The following is a 21,211-nucleotide window of genomic DNA, read 5'->3' as shown; positions in this document are numbered from 1 at the left end:
CGCGCACGCTCCTCTCCGGCTCCCCCGGCTGTCGGTGCTGAAAGGGACAGCGCACGACTCCACAGCCAAACGAAGCGCAGCCCGACACACACACACACACACACACACACACACTCTCGACATGAAACATATGCATAACCAGGCACCAAACCCGCCCGCACCAAATCAGCGTCTAATTGCGCCACTGTCGTCCAGCAGAGTCCACCCATTCAATCAAGTTTATTACTAATCAATCGGATCGATAGTTTCCACAATAGAGGGCTTTGGTTATTTGCGCACATTAATAAGTCATCAAAATATGCTCACACAGGCGTTGCGCCGCACACTCTTAATTGCCTGAACTTCAATCCATTTTTACTGCGTCCATTGATTCCGCTCCTTGTAAAGCCATAGCGCCACGGCGCTTTGTGGTGACTGGAATTAAATAAATGAACCGCGTCCCATCTGCTGTGTAATAACAATTTGATAAGCTGTGTGGAGTGAGAAACCAGGCAATCGAGACAGACCCGGGTGTTCTCTGATGTGACAGCGTGGAAGACGCGCGCAACGTGTCCGATTCGTGGCCTCACCTGGGCAGGGCGGGACGCGGTGCAATGGCGACATCTCGTGGCCAGAGTCGTGCAATTGCAGCGGGAGAAACAAGAGGAGCGGGAATTGTCCTTTGAGAAGGAAAAATGTCAAGCCCTCCAAAGAGCCACAGGGTGGATGTAATTAAATACATTTACTCAAGTACTGCAGTGCTACTTTATAGGCCAACTTCTACTTCATGCAGAGGGAAATACAGTACTTTTTACAGCACTACATTTACCTGCTGTGGTCAATGCTCCTTTACAAATTAAGATTTTACAAAACATATGGTCACTTTATTAACTGAACATTCTATGAGGTGAATTAAAATCAGACCCACTTTGACCACCTGCAACAGTAAAATCTTACTGACATATGAATGCATCAGTAATGTTAGTGTTACTCTCACAGGGGACATTTTTCTGTACTGAGTACTTTTACTTTAGATCCTTAAACGACATGTTGCTGCTGTGACTTTCAGACTTGTGCTAACATTTTTAATGCAGGACCTGTACTTCTAATGGGGTATTTTTACAATGTGGCACTGCTACTTTCCTTGAGTAAAAGGATCAGTACTTCTACCACAGTAAACTGGGAATCAGCATATACCATCAGCCATTTAGCTGCACTGACTTCTGAAGCATGGACCAGGGGACATCAGGGGTCCTTAAGGGTCCACAGAGGGCTGAAGCAAAATAAAGCTTTATTCATGTCTTTCTCGAGGGAAAAAAGCACCCTGCTGAAGGCTCTGTGCTGAAACGTGTTGTTAAAGGGTTACTTTAACGATTTACTGTTGCGCTTCTGCAGAGCCGGGGAACTTGTGGGAGACTGATTAGAAAACAAACGGTCAAACCTGAAGCAAAAGCACTGGAATCCTGCTGCAGCACAAATCCCTGCTCAACTCTTGAAGACGCCAACAAAAAGGACGTACTGCAGCGCAGGAAGTAGCGTGAGACGAGAAAGCTGAAACATGGGAAAACGCAAATGTCCCAAGAGGCAATTCCAGAGTAGGTAAATGAAATCTCTCTGCAAACAAACGTGATTGATGGACGCGTATGACTCATATCTGAGGACAACAACAAAACAAAGCCACACAAAACTCCCCCCCAGAGGTTTGAAGCAGTACATTTTTATTTATTAAGTGGTTGGTTTTAACATCCTTGTCACATCTGAAATGCTTCTCTAACTCTTCTCAGGTTCTCTAGGATGTGAGCTTAGTAACATATTACAACTGATGATGAAGGAAATGACAAGATTTAAACAAAAAGAAGTCCTAAGAGTCCCGTGAGGTTTGGTTACTGTTTTCTTCTTGTCACAATAAAAAAAAGAAAAAGAAAGAAAACCTCCTTCAAAAGGAATGAGATGCAAAAAAGACAACTAATCGTGGAACAACGCAAACTGGCTTCAGTATTAAACAGTGACAGAGTAGTACCTAGTCAGACATGTTTGAAGCATATGGTCAACCAACAGTTAAGTACAAGTCAATAACTATTGTTACTATTATAACTATTATTTATACCATCCGTGCAGGACGGGTCCATATATACATGTTTTCAAGACCTTGTTACAGTAGTGTTTTCAGTTAGAAAAATAAAGTTTGGTCTTTCCTTTTTTTCTGGTTTTGTTCCATTTCATGGCTTTCTGTTTGAACATTAAGACATACCTACATTTGGTCTTCCTCCCAACTCATGTGCCAGTGTTTCAAAGACTACCTCTGGGCAGCCCCCCCCCCCCCCCCATGTTTGAGTACATGAAAGCACGTTTTGAACAGAACTGAAAAATTAAGATTATATGGAAAAAGAAATGTTCACAGAGTTTATTTGAACGAGCCCCGGCTTTTCTTTCTTTCTTTTTCAGTGAATGGAACAAAAAGTTTAATGTAAACTTTCAAAGGTGGAGAAGTGCACAGTTTAGCCGACCGGGTCATGTTTTCATGCTTATTTGCGCCACAAACAGCTGGTGTCGGTTCAAACCTCTTCCACCTGCTGTTTAGGCACAATAGCTGACATGTCCGGCAAACTGCCGCTTCGCTCTGATGCTGCGCTGCTGCCAGTCTGGGTCTATGGACTGACGCCTGAAGTGGCCGCAAGATTTAAAGCAATGATCTGGATATGCAGTTCAGTAACACTGTGTGACGGCTGCTTTCTGATATCTGACATATCGCCTTGGGTCAGCTTTTTGCAAGCAAGATGACAGCAGCCTATGATCCTTCACTGAACGTAGAAAATGAAGCCTTCCAGTTAAGGGTTTCTAATCTTAATCAGTACGGTTGTTGCTGTGAAAGCAAAGGCAGCCCGTCTTCAAACTATGCATTCAAACACGCATTACTTGTGCATATTTTTCATGCTAACTGTTAATTGGATTCGCACACATTAACACAAGCGCGTCACCATGCGGGGGGGATGAATAATGCTGTCAATTTGATGGTTTCACCTGTGGCAGGACATCTTGCAGTTAACAGTTCCTGCTGTTATATCCAAAAATAATCCATATATTGGAGAAAATTAATGTGATTTAATGTCTATTAAGCATCTGTATACGTGTGATCACCTTGCGTTGGCAGTTACGGGATTTTCGACACTTTTCGCCTCGTTTCAGAACAAACTCCCTCAGCTCGCACAGTGACGTCTTAATGACGCCTTGCCTCATATAGCCTGTCTCTGAGAGAGCCATCAGGCAATACTGGGACTGATGAGTCGGCTAATATCTGGAGGCAAAACAGGGTACGGTCAAAGTGAAGGAAACAACGTTCACGTATGTTTCTCACATGCAGTCCAACAAAAAAATAAAATAAAAAAATAACAGTGAGATGTAAGAGCACACATTTGAACACCGGAAACTGACAAGAAGAGGACTTTAAAACTGAGCGCACACACAATTTTCGAGGAAAACTGCTATAAACATACTTTGAGTTTTCCTTACTTTGACCATTAATGACCATTTCACCCTCTGACCGGCGTCTCCAGCTGCAAAGCAGACACGACAGCAGACTAAATCAGACAAGAGAAGTCGAATGTAATTTTTCAAACTCTAAGGCAAGCAGAAGACTTACAGTGGAGACACTTTGGCGACAACGTCTGTGTTCGGTAAATGTCAGGGAAATTAGGGGGGGGGGTGTATTTCCTGTTGATCTGTCATAATGTTGAACTAGTGCTCCTGAATAAATCAAACACCCTCGTTATATGTATGGTGTGAAGACGCAGAAAAGTGGTGGATTCACTGATTTGAAATGCTAACAGCCAAGGACCCAGACAGGCTTTGTGCATCTGTGGGGGACTGTGAGGGTTAAACCAGGTCCCCCCCTAAAAAAAAAATTAAAACTAAAATAAAAATCAAGTTTGTTTCCAGTCTTTTTTCTGTGGAGGCCACAATCCAGTTTTGATTCCCTCCCTCTTCCACACACACACGCGCACACACACACACACACGCACACACTTCCATGGTCAACCTTCATCCTGTTCTTAAAGGCGGTTTAGTCATCTGCATATGGGTCCATATTTACATACTGTAGTAGGTAAACACAGATATATACAGGAGTGGTGAATCCTCTGTTCACTGCCGTCTCACCGTCGATAGCAGCGCCACCGTCCAGCAAGCTGGCTGGCTTCATAATGAAACTACACAAACCAAAAAACGTCAAATTTCAACAATATATTTGGTTCTGAAGCAAAAAGTGGAAATCCTTTGTACTTCACTCCTCTATCGCGCTCCACTGTTGTTCCTTTTGTTTGTTTCCTTCATCTCCGCTCTGTGCTCCGTTCCGTTCGTCCATCATTTTTCTTGATTTCAAGTTTTTGATTCGCTTCATTGATAGCGGCTCGTGCGTCCATTATCCCCGGCGGACTGTGAGCAGAGGGAGAGCGGGAGGAGAAGGAGGGAGGTGAGGAAAGAGGAGGAAGAAGGGAAGACAAAGAGAGTAATCAAGAGAGAGAAGGGAGGGAAGAAATAAGCAAGACACAGGAAAAAAAGAGCAACAGTCAGACAAAGAGGAAGCTTTCGAATGAGCAGAGAAATACACGGAGAAATAAGCGAGAGGGAGAACACAGGAAGACCGAACGGTCAATTAAAGCCTGCAGAATGATTGTGGTTTCTCATCTTTGCCCTGGGGAATGGTCTTCTACGCAAACATAAAACATGCACCTCTCTCGCCACAAGAAACACACACACACACACACACACACACACGTCCATATAATCTGCTCAAGTGAACGCCGCACAGCAGCGTCTCTGTGGTTTCTGAATACACAGCTCGAAAGAAAGCTGGAGGGGGGCAAGCAGACAGTGATGGAGAGGAGGCGAAGCCTCCGGGTTCTTACCGTGTGCGTTTCACCAGGCCAGGGATTTGGAGCGGGTGCTGACTCCTTTCCTCCTGTTGGCCGCCGCCGTCGCTGCGTTGCGATGACTTCGCTTATGAGACTCCAGGTACAGCTGAGAACACAGTTTAAAAGAGACCATCATTAAGCTTGGATTTTACAGCAGTGAATACAAACAGTAAAACCTACAGGTATCAAATTTTTATTCAGTGAAACAGAGACAAGCACCAAATCCTCACATCTGTGGAGCTGGAAATAGAGAATAATTGATTTTTTGCCAAAAAATTACTTTAAACTTTTTTTTTTTTGATGATCAAAACAGTCACAGATTCTCTCTGTTTATCAATCTATCAATTAACTAATCGCTTCAGCTCGTCCTGATACAGACTGTATTTTGGCCATGTGTATGGCACACTACTGCAGCAACAACATACACATGATCATTTATTAAAGAAAAGACTGACTACTCCACACGATCCTGTCGGTTCTCTTAATGTCTCTCATCAATAATTTCACACTCTGTCAGTGGTTCTGATTTTGTGTCACTTCTTAAGTCTGTACTTAACAGAAACACATTTCTCTAAATTTGCTGCAGCTCATCAACCACAATACGAAGTAACAGTAGACTGTGAGATGATACGTTCAAAGTATGTTCAGACCATTGTGACGCAGACCGTTTGGCTTAATCAGTGTCAGATCACAAAAATGAGGCGCAGTCTGATCCCAGTTAAAAGCGAGACTGTGACGCCCTTCATCAACCGTCTTGATGAGGACATGGCGTGTGATGATGAGTATCGTATCCACCACGGCTTTAGTTAACAGAGTAATTTAAACTGCTCTACCTTCTTGGCAAAGGCCCGTCCGCACTGGTCGCAGGCGTGGAGCGAGAAATTCTTGGTCACTCTGACTTCAGTGGAGGACGACCCCGTGCTGCCGCCCTCTGATTGGGCGTCGTGCCGTCGCGTGTGTGGGGTCTGGTTGCTGGGTGGGGTGGTGGAGGAGGAGTTGCGTTGGTGTGTGTGTTTTTCACTGCGGCGGGTCAGTGGGGGGCTGATTGGCCGATGCTGGTGGGTCTGCTGTCTCTCCTGCTTGCGGGTGACGGGAGGGGAAGGCGCAAACGGCGGCGATGAGAGGTCCTGCTGCTTCCGAGTGACGGGGGCAGGAGGCGGGGCGGAGGAAGACGAGGTGGAGGAGGAGGAGGAGGAGGAGGAGGAGGAGGAGGATGAGTTGGTGGTGGTGGACTGGGGAGCTGTGGAACACTCTTGTTTGCGAGTGACAGGGGGTGAAGGGGAAGAGGAGGGCGAGGAAGTGTGCCGCCCGTTCACTTCCTCTTTGACGTTGCTGCTTGTCCTCTTGTTGGTGGTGGTGCTGTTGAGGACGACCTCGGCGAGCCTCTTCACCGCCCTGCTCTCCAGTTTGGGCATGATCTTGGCGAGGTATGCCGACGACTTCTTGTGGACCACGGTCACGTGGCGCAGGACGTCACGCTTGCGGCGCGACTCGTAGCGGCAGAGGGGGCAGCGGTAGAACTTGATGAAGATGTCGTTGCCGTCCGTGTGCAGCTCGATGTGCTTTGTTAAGTTCTGGCGAGAGCTGAACTGTCGCTTGCACAGTTTGCAGAAGAGCTGCTTGAAGTCAAAGCCCACGGACAGTTTGGTCATTTTGGCGGTCACGCCTGCGCTGCACATGTTGCCCCCACGCGAGGAGGACGACGAAAGCGGTGACGTCATCTTCGGGCTCGACGGGGCCTCCTCCTCCTTCACCTTCAGGGCGTTCTGCGCCACAGAAGCACCTTTCGCTGTGCTAGTGCTGTCAGTGGGAGACGGGGCCGGGCTACTGTCCATGTCCTCGTCGTCATCGTCGTCTTCATCTGAAGGTTCGACCACTTCTTCTTTCACTCGGACATTGTTGCTTGGGCCTAAGTTCGTGCTACTACTGTTGGGAGCAGTTGTAGCTGCTGTGGAGGCGGTGGGCGTGGCAGCGGATCTGTTGCTTTTGATGCTGTAAACTTTGTGGACAATACGCATGTGTCTCTTCAACATGAGCTGAAATACACAGAAAAAAAAACAGATCAAAAACATGATCATTATAGACAGCATGTGAGCACTTATTGCTGCCAGGAACTGAAAAAAGTTAGGAAAGCTTGAAGCTGCCAGTAGGGCGACAGACAGACCTGAGAGCTGTAGTTCCTCTTGCAGAGCGTACAGCGGCATGAGGCCGGGGTCGCCTGCGGAGAGGCCGGGAGCGGGCTCTGAGGTTTGGGCTGGTTTTGGCTTGAAGGCGTCGTTTTAGAGTTCACTGGGGTGGACTTGGAGGTGTGGCCACGTGTTGGAGAGGTATTGTTGCTCTTCCTGGGGGGCGTGACCTCCAGAGAGAAGGGCTGGCCGGGCCGCGAGGCGATGCTGGGGGTGATGGTGTCCCTCCGGAGACCACGATGCACCTCGTCGAAATGACGGCGTACGTTGGCTTTAGTGGCAAAGGTTTTGAGGCACACTGGGCAGGATTTTCCGGTAGGTGTGCTGAGAGTCCTTGGTCGACCTCCAGCAACAACAACAACAATTATTTTTTATATGTTACCTTTAAAAAGCAGAAATTTAAATGACTTCCAGGACAAACCAAAAAAAATACAACACATTATTGACGCTTCATAAATTCTATTGAATCTTTTCTCTTCTGCGGCTCTTACCTTTCACCATAGAGAGCAGGCTTGTGGGAACTGTACGCGTCTCTGTGAACTTTCGGAGCTCTTCCAGTTTGGTCTGGTGCATTTTGCGGCAGTGGCGCCTGATGCTGCGGCGTGAGTTAAAGTCCTGACCACACAGACAACAGGAGATTGTCACATCCTCAACCTGGATGTGAGGGAGAGAGCAGAGAGTAGGAGACTGACTGAGTCCAATAAACAGTGGTGAAAATCTCATCATCATCATTTAGCATATGGAAATCAATATACTCAACGCACTGATTTCCACTGGACCCTGAGCACTCCCACTTTACTGTCACTTGTGCTTCCTGACGTGAGCAGTCACCTACCCCACTAGTGGAGCCTTCGTCTTCATGCTGTGGCTGCTCATCCTTGGCCTCCTCCTCAGCCTCCCATCTCCTCTGTCCCTGATTATGCCCCGGGCTGCTGTGGCTCTCTGGCCCTCCTGGCTGGCTCGGCTGGTTGTTGTCCACACCCTCCACTGCCTCTCCTTCCCATGCTACTGGACTCTCTCTGGCACTGTGGAGGACGTTGAGACAATCAGTCAGAGTAAAGGAAAGGCTGGAGTAGCCTAAAATTCACACGACAAGGGTCTTAGAAGAGTCAATAGAAACCACGCTGCACAACTTGGAAGCATGTAGTGTTCCTCTGTGAACAACTGACCATATGAGTTACATTTGCAAAATTAGAGTCCATTTGAATCCCACGGCGTACCACTTACCTGGGTGTGTGTGATGGATATCTCGCCAGCTCCTCCTCTGTGGTGACGTATTGGAACACGGCCTTCGTGGTGGTCTGAATGGGCTCCAGTCGGACGACGTAGTCTGGCCGGTCGACTCTGGGGTATATGGCGTCCAGTAAATCCTTCATGGCTACGCTCTGTCTGTCGTCACCCGACGAACCTGAAACAGAACAATCCAATTTAAACTATCACAGTAACTACTAAAATTAGGTTTAGCCCTAATTATGTCCAATATAATGTTAATTCTTTGTATAAAACTACCGTAAGAGTTCCGGACCAATGCTAATCACTACTGCCACTTTCATGGCTGCTGAGCAATTCAATACAGTTTTTCTAAACAGCCGGATTGTTGCAGCTCACTTTTTCATGGGGAAAATTCAATTTCCCAGTGTTCAAAAGGTGGAAGGAGCTTCAGTACCGGTGTGTAGCTAACAGTAGGCAACATGTGATGTAGCTAACATTCGCAACATGAGCTAATCTTTTTTCGCTGATGCAACATGACAGGTGAGAGCCTGAACCAGCAAACTGTGCCTCGTCTTACTAGCTGTTTGAGTTTATGCGGGGGATGAAGAACATGGATATGAATGCTGACAATGCTAACTTTGGCTAAAGCGGGATGGCACAACCTCACCTGAGTCAGTTTGTACTCAGTGGAGGTAGATTTAAAAACATAGCGTACACACACCAAACTTAGGTCTGTATCTGCAGCGCTGTACCAGTTAGCTGTGACCTAACAAACAGCAAGCTAAAAATCTGTAAACTGAATCAAGACTTTCTCAATAAATAAATCATTAGATTTGGTGGAAAGTTATCCTGGTCACACAGCGCAAGACCATTCATTCAGCTGTGAAGTCATCATGTGGCACATGGCAGTTTGGCCTGATTTTCAGCAAAATCATGCTACTAACAAAGCGTGTGCATCAGCAGTCTTTGTGTCCCCTCAAAATGTCTTTGAGCAGGAACCCCAGCATGCCTACTTCTTGTGGCAAACTGCATGGGCATGAGATGGTTTACCAGTATTACCACGTTTCCAGTTTCTGGTTTCTTGTCTGTGATTTGTTTGCTTGGTGGGTCTACACCGGGTTTGTATGTGTATCTGCTAGATTGATATCATAGGACACTAGTCATTTTAAACTTTTGAGGAAAAGATGGACTTAAAGTGATGTTAACTTGTGCTGATCTGTAATTCCCTGCTGGTGTTGTCTCTGTTTGCCTCTCTTTCTTCCTGGAACTACTGTGAAAGCAAACTTTAACACAAAGCTAACTGCTGATAACACATGAGCTGTGTCGTAGTACCCCTGGTGACCTGCCAGTTCAGCTCTTCTACGAACGTGTTCCACAAACACAAAAATTACAAAAATAAAGCGTATTTAAAAAAGAGCCCCAACATCTAAAAAACAACATAATCTAAGAGAGGCCAGTCACCCCTTCTCTTCAATTTTCTTCTGTGTCAGTGTGCAAATTTAAAATGCCCTAAAAGACAGCAGAATAGAAAAACACTTCATGCAGCCAGAAAGTGGATGGGTTTGTGTAATTCCATTTATGTACTGAAAAGATGAGGGTCTAGGGCCACAAAACATTTCCTGTTTGGGCACTTTTGGTTTGGCACTTATTTTTATCAACACACATTTCTTCTTTTATACTGAATAAAATTATTTTGCCTCTCTGAAGCCGATGGATACTCTTCTTTTCGTGAATGAGCAAGCGCTTTTCATCAAATCCTTTATAACAGAAGACAAAATGAGGATAGAAAGGAGAATTAAACTGTTGACTGAAATGGACCACAAATCATGACTGGAGACTGCATAGGTCTACTGTTGGGGCTGGATGGTGAAAATCTGAGCGTTTCAAAGAAAACTATTTTGTTTATCCAATACCCACACATTAATATCCAGCGTCTCAGTGGTGAAAAACCGACACTAATTAAGTCATTTATCACAATAACAATATGATGCACTTTAAGCCAATGGTAATGGGCTCTTGATTGAGAACAATTATGTCACTGGTGCAGGGAACAACTTCATTACGACCACAAAAAGATGAAAAGAAGAGTGTGCTCAAACAACGTTGTTTTTTACAACAGCGATCATTACAGTGGATAAAACTGATGAAATTATAATTGACTGTTTGTGTTGAGATTGATTTCTCTTTTAGGAGGAGATGACAGGAGAGTTGGGTAACAGACAAATTACTTGAAGAGTCTCTTAGGCTTCATCCTTTCCCTGAGTCTCCTACCACTTCTAAGCAGCAAAGAGTAGACACGGATACACGCTGTGACTAATGAGAAGTAGATAAAACACAAATGCTGCGAGATCAAAGTCAATTTCCTTTGTGACATGAGAAGAGAGCAGAGGAGAAACTGCTCTTTGAGTAAAGGTAGTGATCGATGGATTTAACATGTTACAATGCGCCATGTGAGTTTGTGTAAATGTGTGCTTGGAGAAATGAAAGAGCACTGTGTGCAGACAGAGGAGATAAGAGGAGAATAATGAGTAGGAGACAGATGGTGTGAAAGCGAGAGAGGAAACCTTGGAGTGTCAGAAAGTGAACGTAAACTGCTGAGAAGCCTTAGGAGGCGCTGAAGTAATCAATGATTCTGTGCATAGGTTTGTGCGTTAACTAAACTAGGTGTGCATGGGGACCGAGCTCGAGTCTGTGTGATCGCTGCCTTGTTCAGATAATCTCTGTGTTTGTCTGCGTGCTCGGTACAAGTCTGCATTTGCATGTCCTCAGCATGCACAAAGTCTTTGGCCTCTTTCTGTTGGAGTTTGTGTTTCACTTATTCTGCCTATTGATTTTATCACTGAGTTTATGGGCATTTTTTCCTTATCTTTTATGTTTTTTTTGTGTGCTTTGATTTTAGGACCTTGAGAGCGTGGCTGGGTTTATAAAGTATTCCAGACATGTTTACATATATGTGTGTGCGTGTCTGCATGCTAATGCGTCAGAGTGCTAACCGTCGGGTTCAGGCAGCCTTGACAGGCAGTAGTACTCTTTGTGCGTGATGAGGTTGGGCAAGCCTCTGAACAGACTGCGACACAGTTTACACTCGAAGATCGTGTCCACCTCCTTCAGCAGCATGTGCTTCAGCTGGCTGGTGCCTGCAAACCAAGGGAAAGCAGTGAGGATTACTACCAGGGATTTCAGGGAGAATTATAAGGACATATACCATGCACATACAGAATGTTGTAAAATATCAACAAACACCTTAGCATGGTAGCGTTTGAGAGAAAAAAAAAAAGGAAGCCCTTCTCTTTTGCTAGCGGTGTCACATTGCTGTGATGTTCCACCTAGCTCAAGACCTGCTGGATCCAGGCTACCTTCGCCAATAAAGGGGACATGCCCTTTCCATGGAGTATGTACCATTAATTTAAAAAAATCTATTTATACTGGCAAAAGGACACCTATGGTGGTGGTGAGCCCAGCGTCCGGATGATAAAATTGCAAAAAAGCAAACAGTAAAAACAAGAGTTAAACAGGGGAAAGACGCTGATAAATTCCACATTGTATATAAGGCATCTCATCCTAAAACAATCTCATTGACCTTTAAAAGGACTCAGATGATGATCGCCTTTGTATTGCGTCGATGCTGTCATCACCGTTACTTCTGCCGTCATCATCGTCAGCATGCTGACTCGCGTGTTCAATTGAAATGCAATTTGTGCATGTGGAAGTACTCAGTTGTTTGCTGGATAGCTGACTCATATTTGTACACAAAAAGACAAACTCCTCTGCCTCTGTCTATGTCTATGTGGCAGCATGTATTGTATGCTCTGATAGACACTTTACTCACAAGTGTGGGCTTCATGGTGACTCACCCAGATGCAAGTACCTGCACAACTTGCTGTCACACACACACATGCACGCACACTGTTGTGTCCCTTTATCCTCTTTCAGAATTGTGCGTGCTTGCCGCCTACTGCTGTTTTGCCACTGGCTCAGTAAAGATGCCACTGTGGTGTGCTGTGGCCTGATCGTACACCACAACAGGTGGGGATAACCGCGCTGACCCACAATATTATGGCCCTGCCTGGAAGCAGCGTGACCAGGGGCACTCTCAACCCTTAAAGGAGCTTTGGTCATCGTGCTTGACTCAACGTGGCAGCCTCAACACATGTGTAGTCGTGCAGGCAACAAGAGAAAAAGGAGCCGTTTTAGAAGCGCTACGTTCTGCCTTGCATGCTTCAAAATCTCATGTTTAAGGAAATCGAGCTACTGAAGCTAACAAATTCTGCTGCACCATTAATGCAAAGCAAAGTATTTCCTACTTGTGCTTTACAAGAAATGCTTCCTGTCAACGAACCACAGGAAAGCTTTCATTGTGAATCCGCTGGAAGAAGTGATGGACTGCTTGTGACAGACTGCTATCATTATTTTCTAATAGGCACTGGACTCAAATACGTTCTTCTTCTCTTGTGTACTTTATCATCTGGAAAAACACTTGTGCCGTGCCTGCATCACAAAATAATAATGAATTGAGAAAAAAAAGAATGGATAATGAGAGAGCACACGGACACAAACCTGAACGGAAGCATTCGATGATCTGCTGAATCCCAGACTTGGAGGTCTGCAGAGGCTGCTGGAGTAGAGGAGGATCTCCAGGCTCCACGCAGACACCTAAAGAGTGAGAGAGAGACTTAATTTTATCAAAGCGAGCATATTATTGCGTGAGGGTGTGACAGTCTTTGAGAAATGCACCATCACATGGGAATTCTGGAGACCTGGTAAGACACAAAGTATATTGCAGTGTGCTTAAAGGGTACACAGAGTCAGACAATGAGGTCTGTATTGGACAGTGATTCACTCTGACCTCATTACCTCCTTGCACGCACACACACACACACACACACACACACACACACACACACACACACACGCACGCACTAAAGGATGACTATGAGAAAGCAGGTCATCTATCTTTCCCTTCCCGTTTCAGTACATCATTAAATATATCCCTCCTTACTTAGTTTTATCAAAAGATGCGACAAGGAAGGAACGTTGAAAGATGAATGAAACACATTTTTCCTGATTCATTCTTTCAATCATGCTTGTTCAGTGGACGAAAGCTCAAGTGGAAATGGGGGGGAATGCATGCTGATGACAAATTTTTGTGCTTAGTGCGACAATGTTCAGAGCCGGACGGCATCTGATACTTCAGTCTGGGTCTCACACTGTGCCGCTTTATCAGCCGAAGCAGGAACGCGACCAGGAGGAAAGGTATAGATGGGTATCGGAAAATATTTTAGCTTTTGGCTCGATCTCAATCACCAGGGTGTGTGGGGTCAGCTGGAGAACAGCGGGCCTGATGCTGGTAGGGATTTATTGTTTTATTTGATTTACTGACCTGCTTTTACATTATTGTCTCTTCATTACTTTCAATCATTCGACTGCCACAATGATACTGTTAAGGGCACTCAGAAAATCACTTTCTGGTTGCTTTCTTTTAATCTCAATGAGACTTCCTCCTGGTTAAATAAAAGTTTTGTTGATCCAGGGTTTTGAACATATCCCACTATTGCACTCGCTGCAACCCATGCTAGTCACTAACAAGATCAGGCTAATGTCTAAAATAAAAATATTCTGCATGTGCAGAATCTGTGCATTTTAAATCAGAGATTTAGTCCCTTTATTTTATCTGTGTGGATTATTTTCTACACCGAACAGGTTGGCTTGTCTTCTGCCAAATCTTCAGACTTAAATACTGCAGACAACAGGCACCACAAAAGATTCTTAAAAGATATTGCACAACACAAAAGAACAAAACATATATTTCTGCCTGAAGGAGAAACACTTCAATGTTATTTTTACTATTTGATCTCAAACAAACAAGTTTATTTTTCCTTTGCATAGACCATAAAAAATAAAATGGCATTATCAATGCAAGAGGACTGTGGCTCCATGACCCAGAATGGGCTGCGGGGAGGTCAAGTGGCCTCATTCTATCTGCTTTCATGCAATTATTTAATTTCAGCAACTTCATTTTTCCATCATTACTATCTTAACTTTTCACAGAGTTGGGCATACAAACAGGGGGTGGTAAACAAACACAGAAGCCGACCAATTACCCTCACAAACATCACCACAGACCCTGTAATCACCTCAAATGCTTTCGTCTCATTTTTCACATCATATTGATGTAAAAGAAGGAGACAGGGAGAACATTGTTTCTGCTGAGACAAAAAAAGAGCGTTGTCAAATGGCGATGACGAGGACAAAGATCCGAATAAAACACTGCCAGTATTCCAGCTGTGACTGATGTCCACTGTTTTGAAGCACACACTTCAATTACAGCCCGCAAACTACCATTTATGTTTAGTCAAGATGCACTAATGTCAATCAGAGGAAAATGCCGTGTTTTGTTTATTCACATCATATATATTAAAGGATTTTTGTTTGTGTTGTTTTTTAACCAGATATAATTTCACGTTTTTTACTTCTGGTCAGATAGCAAGACTAGAAGTGAAGACTGTGCATGTTTAAAGCTTCACCGGCCCCAACAATTTGCTTGGATGCACACGCACAAGCACACAAACCCGTACTACAAGGTAAGTAGTGCAACAAGGCAACGTGTACGGGTGTGTTGGTGAGTTGGAGAGTGAGACAGAAGGCAGAAAGCCCAGCAGACAGACTGACACACCCAGAGAGGCAGATAGAAAGAGAGCTGGAAATGTGACTGACAACTGTGTGAGAGGGTTTGACAGAGAGAGAGATGGAGATTATGTATTAATGTGTGACAGAATGTGTGTTCCTCATCCCCATCCCCCAACACCTCTCCCAGGCAAACTGCTATAATCCCAGCAGGGCAGGTCAATGACCCGCTGACCTCCACCCCCTCCGCCCCTCTGCAAGGGGGTCAAAGATCAGCCAATCAGAAATGCCTGTCGAGGTAAACAGTTTCCTTTTACTGTGAGCGGTAAAACTCTTTCCTCACAGATAGAAATTAACTCACAGTAGCGGGATTTACATGTGAATCACATGGGTTTTTGAAGGAAGGCATTAAAGGAAGGAGGAAAGCTAAGGTGAAAGAAAAGCAGGGAGGATTGCGGGCAGCCAAGCCAAAAAGGAGGAAGGAAGGAAAGAAACATGTCAGCATTCAGCAGAAAACATTACATCATCATAATGGCAGCTTTCATGGCCATGTAGTACATTTTATAATCCAATATCAAAGGGTTTCTGTGGATGAAGTGGTTGCCCCTGAGACAGAAATACATTCATTCATGCAACATCTTTCTTATTATGCCTCCCAGGCTTTTATTTTTTCATTTGCCACATACCAAAAACTCTAAAGAGGTAAGCTTTCCCAAATCCTTGCAGAGACGGGATGACTTCTACAGCAGCAGCTAATGAAAAGTTTTACTCCCACTCTAAAGGTCGGTCCAGTTGCATCTTTTTTTAAGTTACCAATTTCCTTCTCAGTTAGTGGCCCGAGTCTGTTATTGATCCCACTGCTTACATAGTGGGAGTAAACATGACTTTCAAGCTCCATTTCTTCTGTGGGGACACACTATTTGATGCTATTTGGAGTACACAGCCAGCCATACTCTGATGCTCTGGCAGTGAAGCTACACAGGAGGCTGACAGACGGTTTTAGCCTGTGGGCTGATGAGTCAAAGCAGCGGGAAGTGCAGAGGGAAGAAAACTTTACCCACCTGTGTTGTGAACATGGCTGCCGGTGCCGCTCTGCTGAAACCGCTCCTCAGTCTGGCAGCTCTGGTCCCTGGTTGCAGAGTGGGTTTCAGGCAGCAGAGGGGGAATGGGCTTCCACAGAGGCTTGGCCTGGGCAGCAGAGTTTTCCTGGGCATCTATTGGATCATTCTGGTCCAAGTTCTCCGTCGGCACCTCAGCTGAAGCGGAGGTCTGGACTGGGGATTGTGCAGAAGACTGGTCTCCTTCTCTGGGTGCCGCCTCCTGTGGTGGGTGTTGGGTGTCTGACTGGAGCTGGCCTTCCTCCATCTCCACCTGACCACCACTCTGTGAGACCAAAACCAGAAAACCATGAAAACACGAGCTACGGGAAAGGAAGGACACATCAACAAATACAAGGGAAAAAGGGACTTAAGAGTAGAGCCACTATGTGTATGACTATTAAGCCATTATGGTGCCTTTGTGTTTCGAATCATGAAACAAAAACGTGTTGCTTTCAGTCCAACAATCCCAGTGTCCCTGGGTCGAAACTGTGGGTGGTGGGAAAAGCAGAAGGTAGTGCTACAGTAAATGCTTTCTTGATGCTACCACTGGATGGCGCCAGAGTCAGAAATCTTAAAATTCAATATAGTGACTTTAAGAAAGAAAGACACTAACAATCTAGTTCAAATTACTTTAAGCATATTGTGATTTTAAATTTTGCCAACATGAACCTTGTATTGTGAAGTATGACGATCCAGAACATAACCATTTCCCTTTGTCTGAAGGAAATAGTCACCTACTGACTAGAAATACTAAAAAGTAATACATAAACAAACACACACACAGAAAATCTTATAAATGATACATGATCATGAATAAATAAATACTGGCATAAATCCAACAGAGGAAAGAGTGTCCATCACAAACAAAATTAGTTTTCAGCCATGCTGGGAAAAAAAATATATTGTTGAGCAGAAAGAAGGGTCACAGTGGGTGAGAAACAGAGAGAGAGAGAGAGAGAGAGAGAGAGAGAGAGAGAGAGAGAGAGAGAGAGAGAGAGAGAGAGAGAGAGAGAGAGAGAGAGGCCGTCATGTCTCCTGAGCGTCCAGAGATTTTGTAGGGGGACATTAACCTTGTCGCACACAGCCACCCTTCAGCAGATAAGTGACTCCACACCAACCCATCAGTGTGCACACATACATCTGTCTCTCTCTGTGTGTGTTTGTGTGTATGGAGCTGTGTCTCTTGACCAGGCCTCCTTTCTCTCTAAGTCCCCAATCTTTCTCCCCCCCTCACACCCACCAATTTATCCTCATTTTCTCTCTCTGTCTGTGTCTGTCTCTCTCCCTCGTCGTGTCCTCGCTGCCCTTGAAGAGGGATAAATGACTCCCACCGTTCAGGCACATTACAGCACATCACCACAGGACACACAGGCCACTTGGACGCACACGCACACATGCACACAAGCACATGCGCACACACATGCATGCGACATAATCAAATGAGTACAAAATAGCTTACAACACACGTAACTCATTATGGTTGATAACACTAACAGCCTGTGAGTGATGAGATGGGAAAAATAAAATAAAATAAAGTGGGAGCTATTTTATCAAAATCTCTAGATTTATATGGCAAGAAAAGAAAACTTCAACATCTTGACTGCCCAGTGCACAAGTAAAAAGAAACCTAGGGGAATGCCACCATTCAGTGAGTATGAGTTTCAGTCAATTATCGAGTATTCACACTTCTTATTAACTTTTCATTGGAAGGGGATGAGCAGGAAGCATGAGAAAGGGCCCTGATTAGAGTAGGTGGACTAGTCATGAGATTCCACTTTCTGCTCTGATAGGTGAAACTTGGATTAAAGAGGGTGGATTAGAATTTTAATGACTGGTTATTTAACATTATCCATTTTCCACAATTATAAAACTGGGAATATACCTTACGTCAAAGTACGGTCTTGTCTGTTACTTTCATTATGATTCTTATTTGGAAGTAAAGTGAGACCATAATTAAGATAACTTCTGAACAAACTACTTGCATTAAATGAGCACCTGTTTCTGTTGTGAATTATGATAAGATAAGATAAAACTTTATTTATCCCCAGTTGTGGAAATTTGGAAATTATGCTGTATACTCATCAGCCAAGCATCACACGCACGCACACACGCAAGCACACACACACACACACACACACACACACACACACACACACACACAGTGTAAAACCTGACCATTGCATGATGAAAGTTTAAGTAACAAGTTGCACAGGTGGGGGTCAAGCTGGGTCTGAACATAAAGGAAGTGTGTTTTCCACAGTCTGACAGTGAAGGGAGTGAGACCGGAAGGTAACATCCAGACATTGTTCTCTTGTTTTGTTTTTTTTCCAGTACCTGTCTGCGGTGACAGTGAGAGCTCTTCCTCCCAGCTGACTTCTGGGCCTTCACCATGCTGCCAAGACTGGCCTGCGGCACCACACGTTCACTACCAGCACACACCTGTAACCTGCAACAACACTCCAAATGAGCCAAAGAAGGGCTAAGAATAAGAAATGACAGACGCTTCTCATGTCTCATGCTTGCACTGTCGCCAGCTGTTGCCTGCAACAAATAAAACTTTTGCTAAGATCTGTCATGAACTGTACATTACATGTTGCTGCACTACAACCTGCTGCATCATTGATACTTGTGTATGTAAGGAAAAAGAGAACAATGCAATGGTTACATACAGTATGGCATCAATGAGGCTCCACATGGACCTTTTTTAAGATTTGAAAGCAATGGAAATGCTGACGACATGTTCATTCTCTTAATGCAAAATTCTTGTGTACCACAATGCAATAAAAATACAATGCTGACCATAGGTATGTTTTAGTTTGCTGCTTCTACACTGTTGTTATATGGTGACATCTACAAATAAACCAACCAGATGCTTTTTCATTCAAAGAGATTAAATTAATGTAAGTTAAAAGAACTGGAAAACCAGGTTTTTCAGGAGAATCAAAAACAATACTACTTCTGTTGGCAAACTGTACACCCACAACACAATTCTGTGCGGACATTGTGATAGCATGTATAATAAGAAAATACACAGTAAACATAACTGCTTTGTGTGTTTACTGGCTGTAGAGCGCTTGGGTGACAAATTGGATCTAAATATAATACAGAACTGAATATTTTAAGGTCACAGTAAAGGTTTCCCACAATGCTAATTTGGCTGCCTGCCATATTGCTGGCACGACAATTAATCCTATGTTACCTGCACCATTATTCTGCATGAGGCATACTTTCCCTGTGTGCATTTAAAGTGAGTGCACTGGCCTTCCTAACATAGCTTATGCTAATGGATATATATATATATACTTTTCCCTGGGCACCTAACAGTGCTAGAAACACTGTTACAGCATATATATGTGGATCTGCATTGAAAATACTGCAAGTAATTTTATGCAAATAAGTACTGCTATGATGTAAGTACACCAGGCACTTCTACTGAGACTGAGAACCTTCCTCTGAAATACATACTGTGAGTGGGCATCAACGGATATCCACCTTATTTCTGGTATATTAGAGAATGTGTCAGGATGAATATTTTACCAAGTTTTGATTATGTTGTATCCCCGACTGGGCAATACATAAAAGGTCTCTGGGACAAATGTACAGTCTTGGTATGAAAAGTAATCTATGAACCCACACTTATTAAAGTAGATAAGACGTTCAACCAAAAAATGTGAGTTTTATTTTATGTCATTTCATTATATGACAGCATCACTGGCTGACACAACATTTTTTTTGCTTCCCTCTAGTGGCGGCCAATGTTAAAACTCAGCCACATGCACCTGACACCACACTAATACTTCACAGGTTCAATATTCATGCTTCAAGTGCACTGTGCATGCTGAACAGTCTCACTGTTTTCTAATTTGTTTTCCATGGTCACATCTACTAGAAACACAAGACCAGCATTAGCTGACACCAAGGGTAGTTCACCAACTGATAACTGTCGACTTTAAGAACCTGACATTTTCTTTGTCCTGTTTTGTCAGTGGCTAAAATTTAAATAATCCAAAAGTCAATCCAAGAGTCAGTGGTCTACTTAGATGAGCTGCGACTGACAGGTCCTTAATGCAGTTTGGACCACTGGTGTCCCAGATTTGTGGAAAATTTGGAACAAGAAGACACAAACACCAGACAACTGAGCAGAATTTGAGAAGGTGAAAGCACTGTTCTTTAATAAAAAATCACATCTGTTCTAAGGCTGGGGCCAGCATACATATATTAATTCTGCGATTTTATGGTAAACTATCATGAAGTAGTAAATACATAAGCTCAGAGCTAGAAATGCTCATTGTGCCTCACAACTAAAGGGAAACTAAGATTCAAATATGAAATGTAATCTCTTTAAAACTCAAGTAAAGTGAGCTGCAGAGCTTGAGCCTACACCTACAGTGAACTTCCAACAGAGTAAAAAGTAAGCGTGGTGGGGACCTCAGATGCCTCCATGATAACAGCCAATGTCACCTGCAGGGGAATATCCCATTTGCAGCGATTTGTAGTTCCACTGAATTTGCAGCAGAGGGAGACAAAGCTTGTACTAACAATGTTTTTCTAGTTGAAAAGTTTTGCAGTCTGGTGAGGTCTCCAAACAACATGACACAGAGCAACACACACAAGCAGCCACAGGGGGGTTGCCCCAACGCAACATATGTCATCATACAAACAATGTGAATTTGCGGTACTGTTTCACTATGGCATGCACACATGTGGAGATCTGCCTGGTAATTGAAGTCGCTGAAGCAAAGAGGAGCAGGTGAGATGATTATGAATGAAAACTAGAAGGGCACTCAGAGAGCGCAAACATCCACCAAGGTCGATAGTCCACGCTTCCATGATATGCAAATCTGGAAGCACAACCACTATATACGTATGGATGTATTTCCAAAAACATTAGAATTTCACATATGAATATGAGGAAGAGTACAATCAGCTGCATAACACCTGTCTATTCACATTTACATAGGTCCACCTTAGTTTGAGAAAAAAGTGTTACTGGCTTCTGCTGGTATTACAGTTGTACCAGTTCTCCATGAAAACACTGTCCCCAGGAGCTCCATAACAACTGTGTCCTGTATGAAGTTTGAGCAACTATGTGTGGATGTTACACCAGAGGATTGCTGGTACCATGAAGGCGGATTGTGATATGGAGTCATCGCGTTTTTAGTATTGGCTGTGTTTTGTCACTACTGAACTTTACTTCCAT

The 21,211-nt window shown here is 44.1% G+C and overlaps 1 protein-coding gene across 3 annotated transcripts in view; it reads right to left on the bottom strand.

Annotated features, from left to right (window-relative positions):
- Positions 1-1,717: 1,717 nt before the first annotated feature.
- Positions 1,718-21,211, bottom strand: part of znf800b (zinc finger protein 800b) — a 29,141-nt gene continuing 9,647 nt past the window's right edge. Inside the window, exons 2-12 of one of the 3 annotated variants that reach the window (XM_041963873.1) lie at positions 18,346-18,457; positions 15,973-16,294; positions 12,845-12,940; positions 11,281-11,424; positions 8,303-8,483; positions 7,911-8,100; positions 7,567-7,729; positions 7,054-7,418; positions 5,723-6,925; positions 4,884-4,995; positions 1,718-4,560 (exon numbers count right to left, since the gene is read on the bottom strand). In XM_041963873.1, the coding sequence (XP_041819807.1) occupies positions 4,894-4,995; positions 5,723-6,925; positions 7,054-7,418; positions 7,567-7,729; positions 7,911-8,100; positions 8,303-8,483; positions 11,281-11,424; positions 12,845-12,940; positions 15,973-16,294; positions 18,346-18,402 (2,823 nt within the window). In that variant the 5' untranslated portion in view covers positions 18,403-18,457 and the 3' untranslated portion in view covers positions 1,718-4,560; positions 4,884-4,893. The remainder of the gene's footprint in view (positions 4,561-4,883; positions 4,996-5,722; positions 6,926-7,053; positions 7,419-7,566; positions 7,730-7,910; positions 8,101-8,302; positions 8,484-11,280; positions 11,425-12,844; positions 12,941-15,972; positions 16,295-18,345; positions 18,458-21,211) is intronic. The other 2 variants (XM_041963872.1, XM_041963874.1) reach the window with 2 other exon arrangements.

Source organism: Chelmon rostratus, chromosome 22 (assembly GCF_017976325.1).
Source record: "Chelmon rostratus isolate fCheRos1 chromosome 22, fCheRos1.pri, whole genome shotgun sequence".
NCBI classification, from domain to species: Eukaryota; Metazoa; Chordata; class Actinopteri; order Chaetodontiformes; family Chaetodontidae; genus Chelmon; species Chelmon rostratus.
Note: the sequence above shows the minus strand (reverse complement) of the source record. Positions and strands in the feature narration are given on the sequence as shown.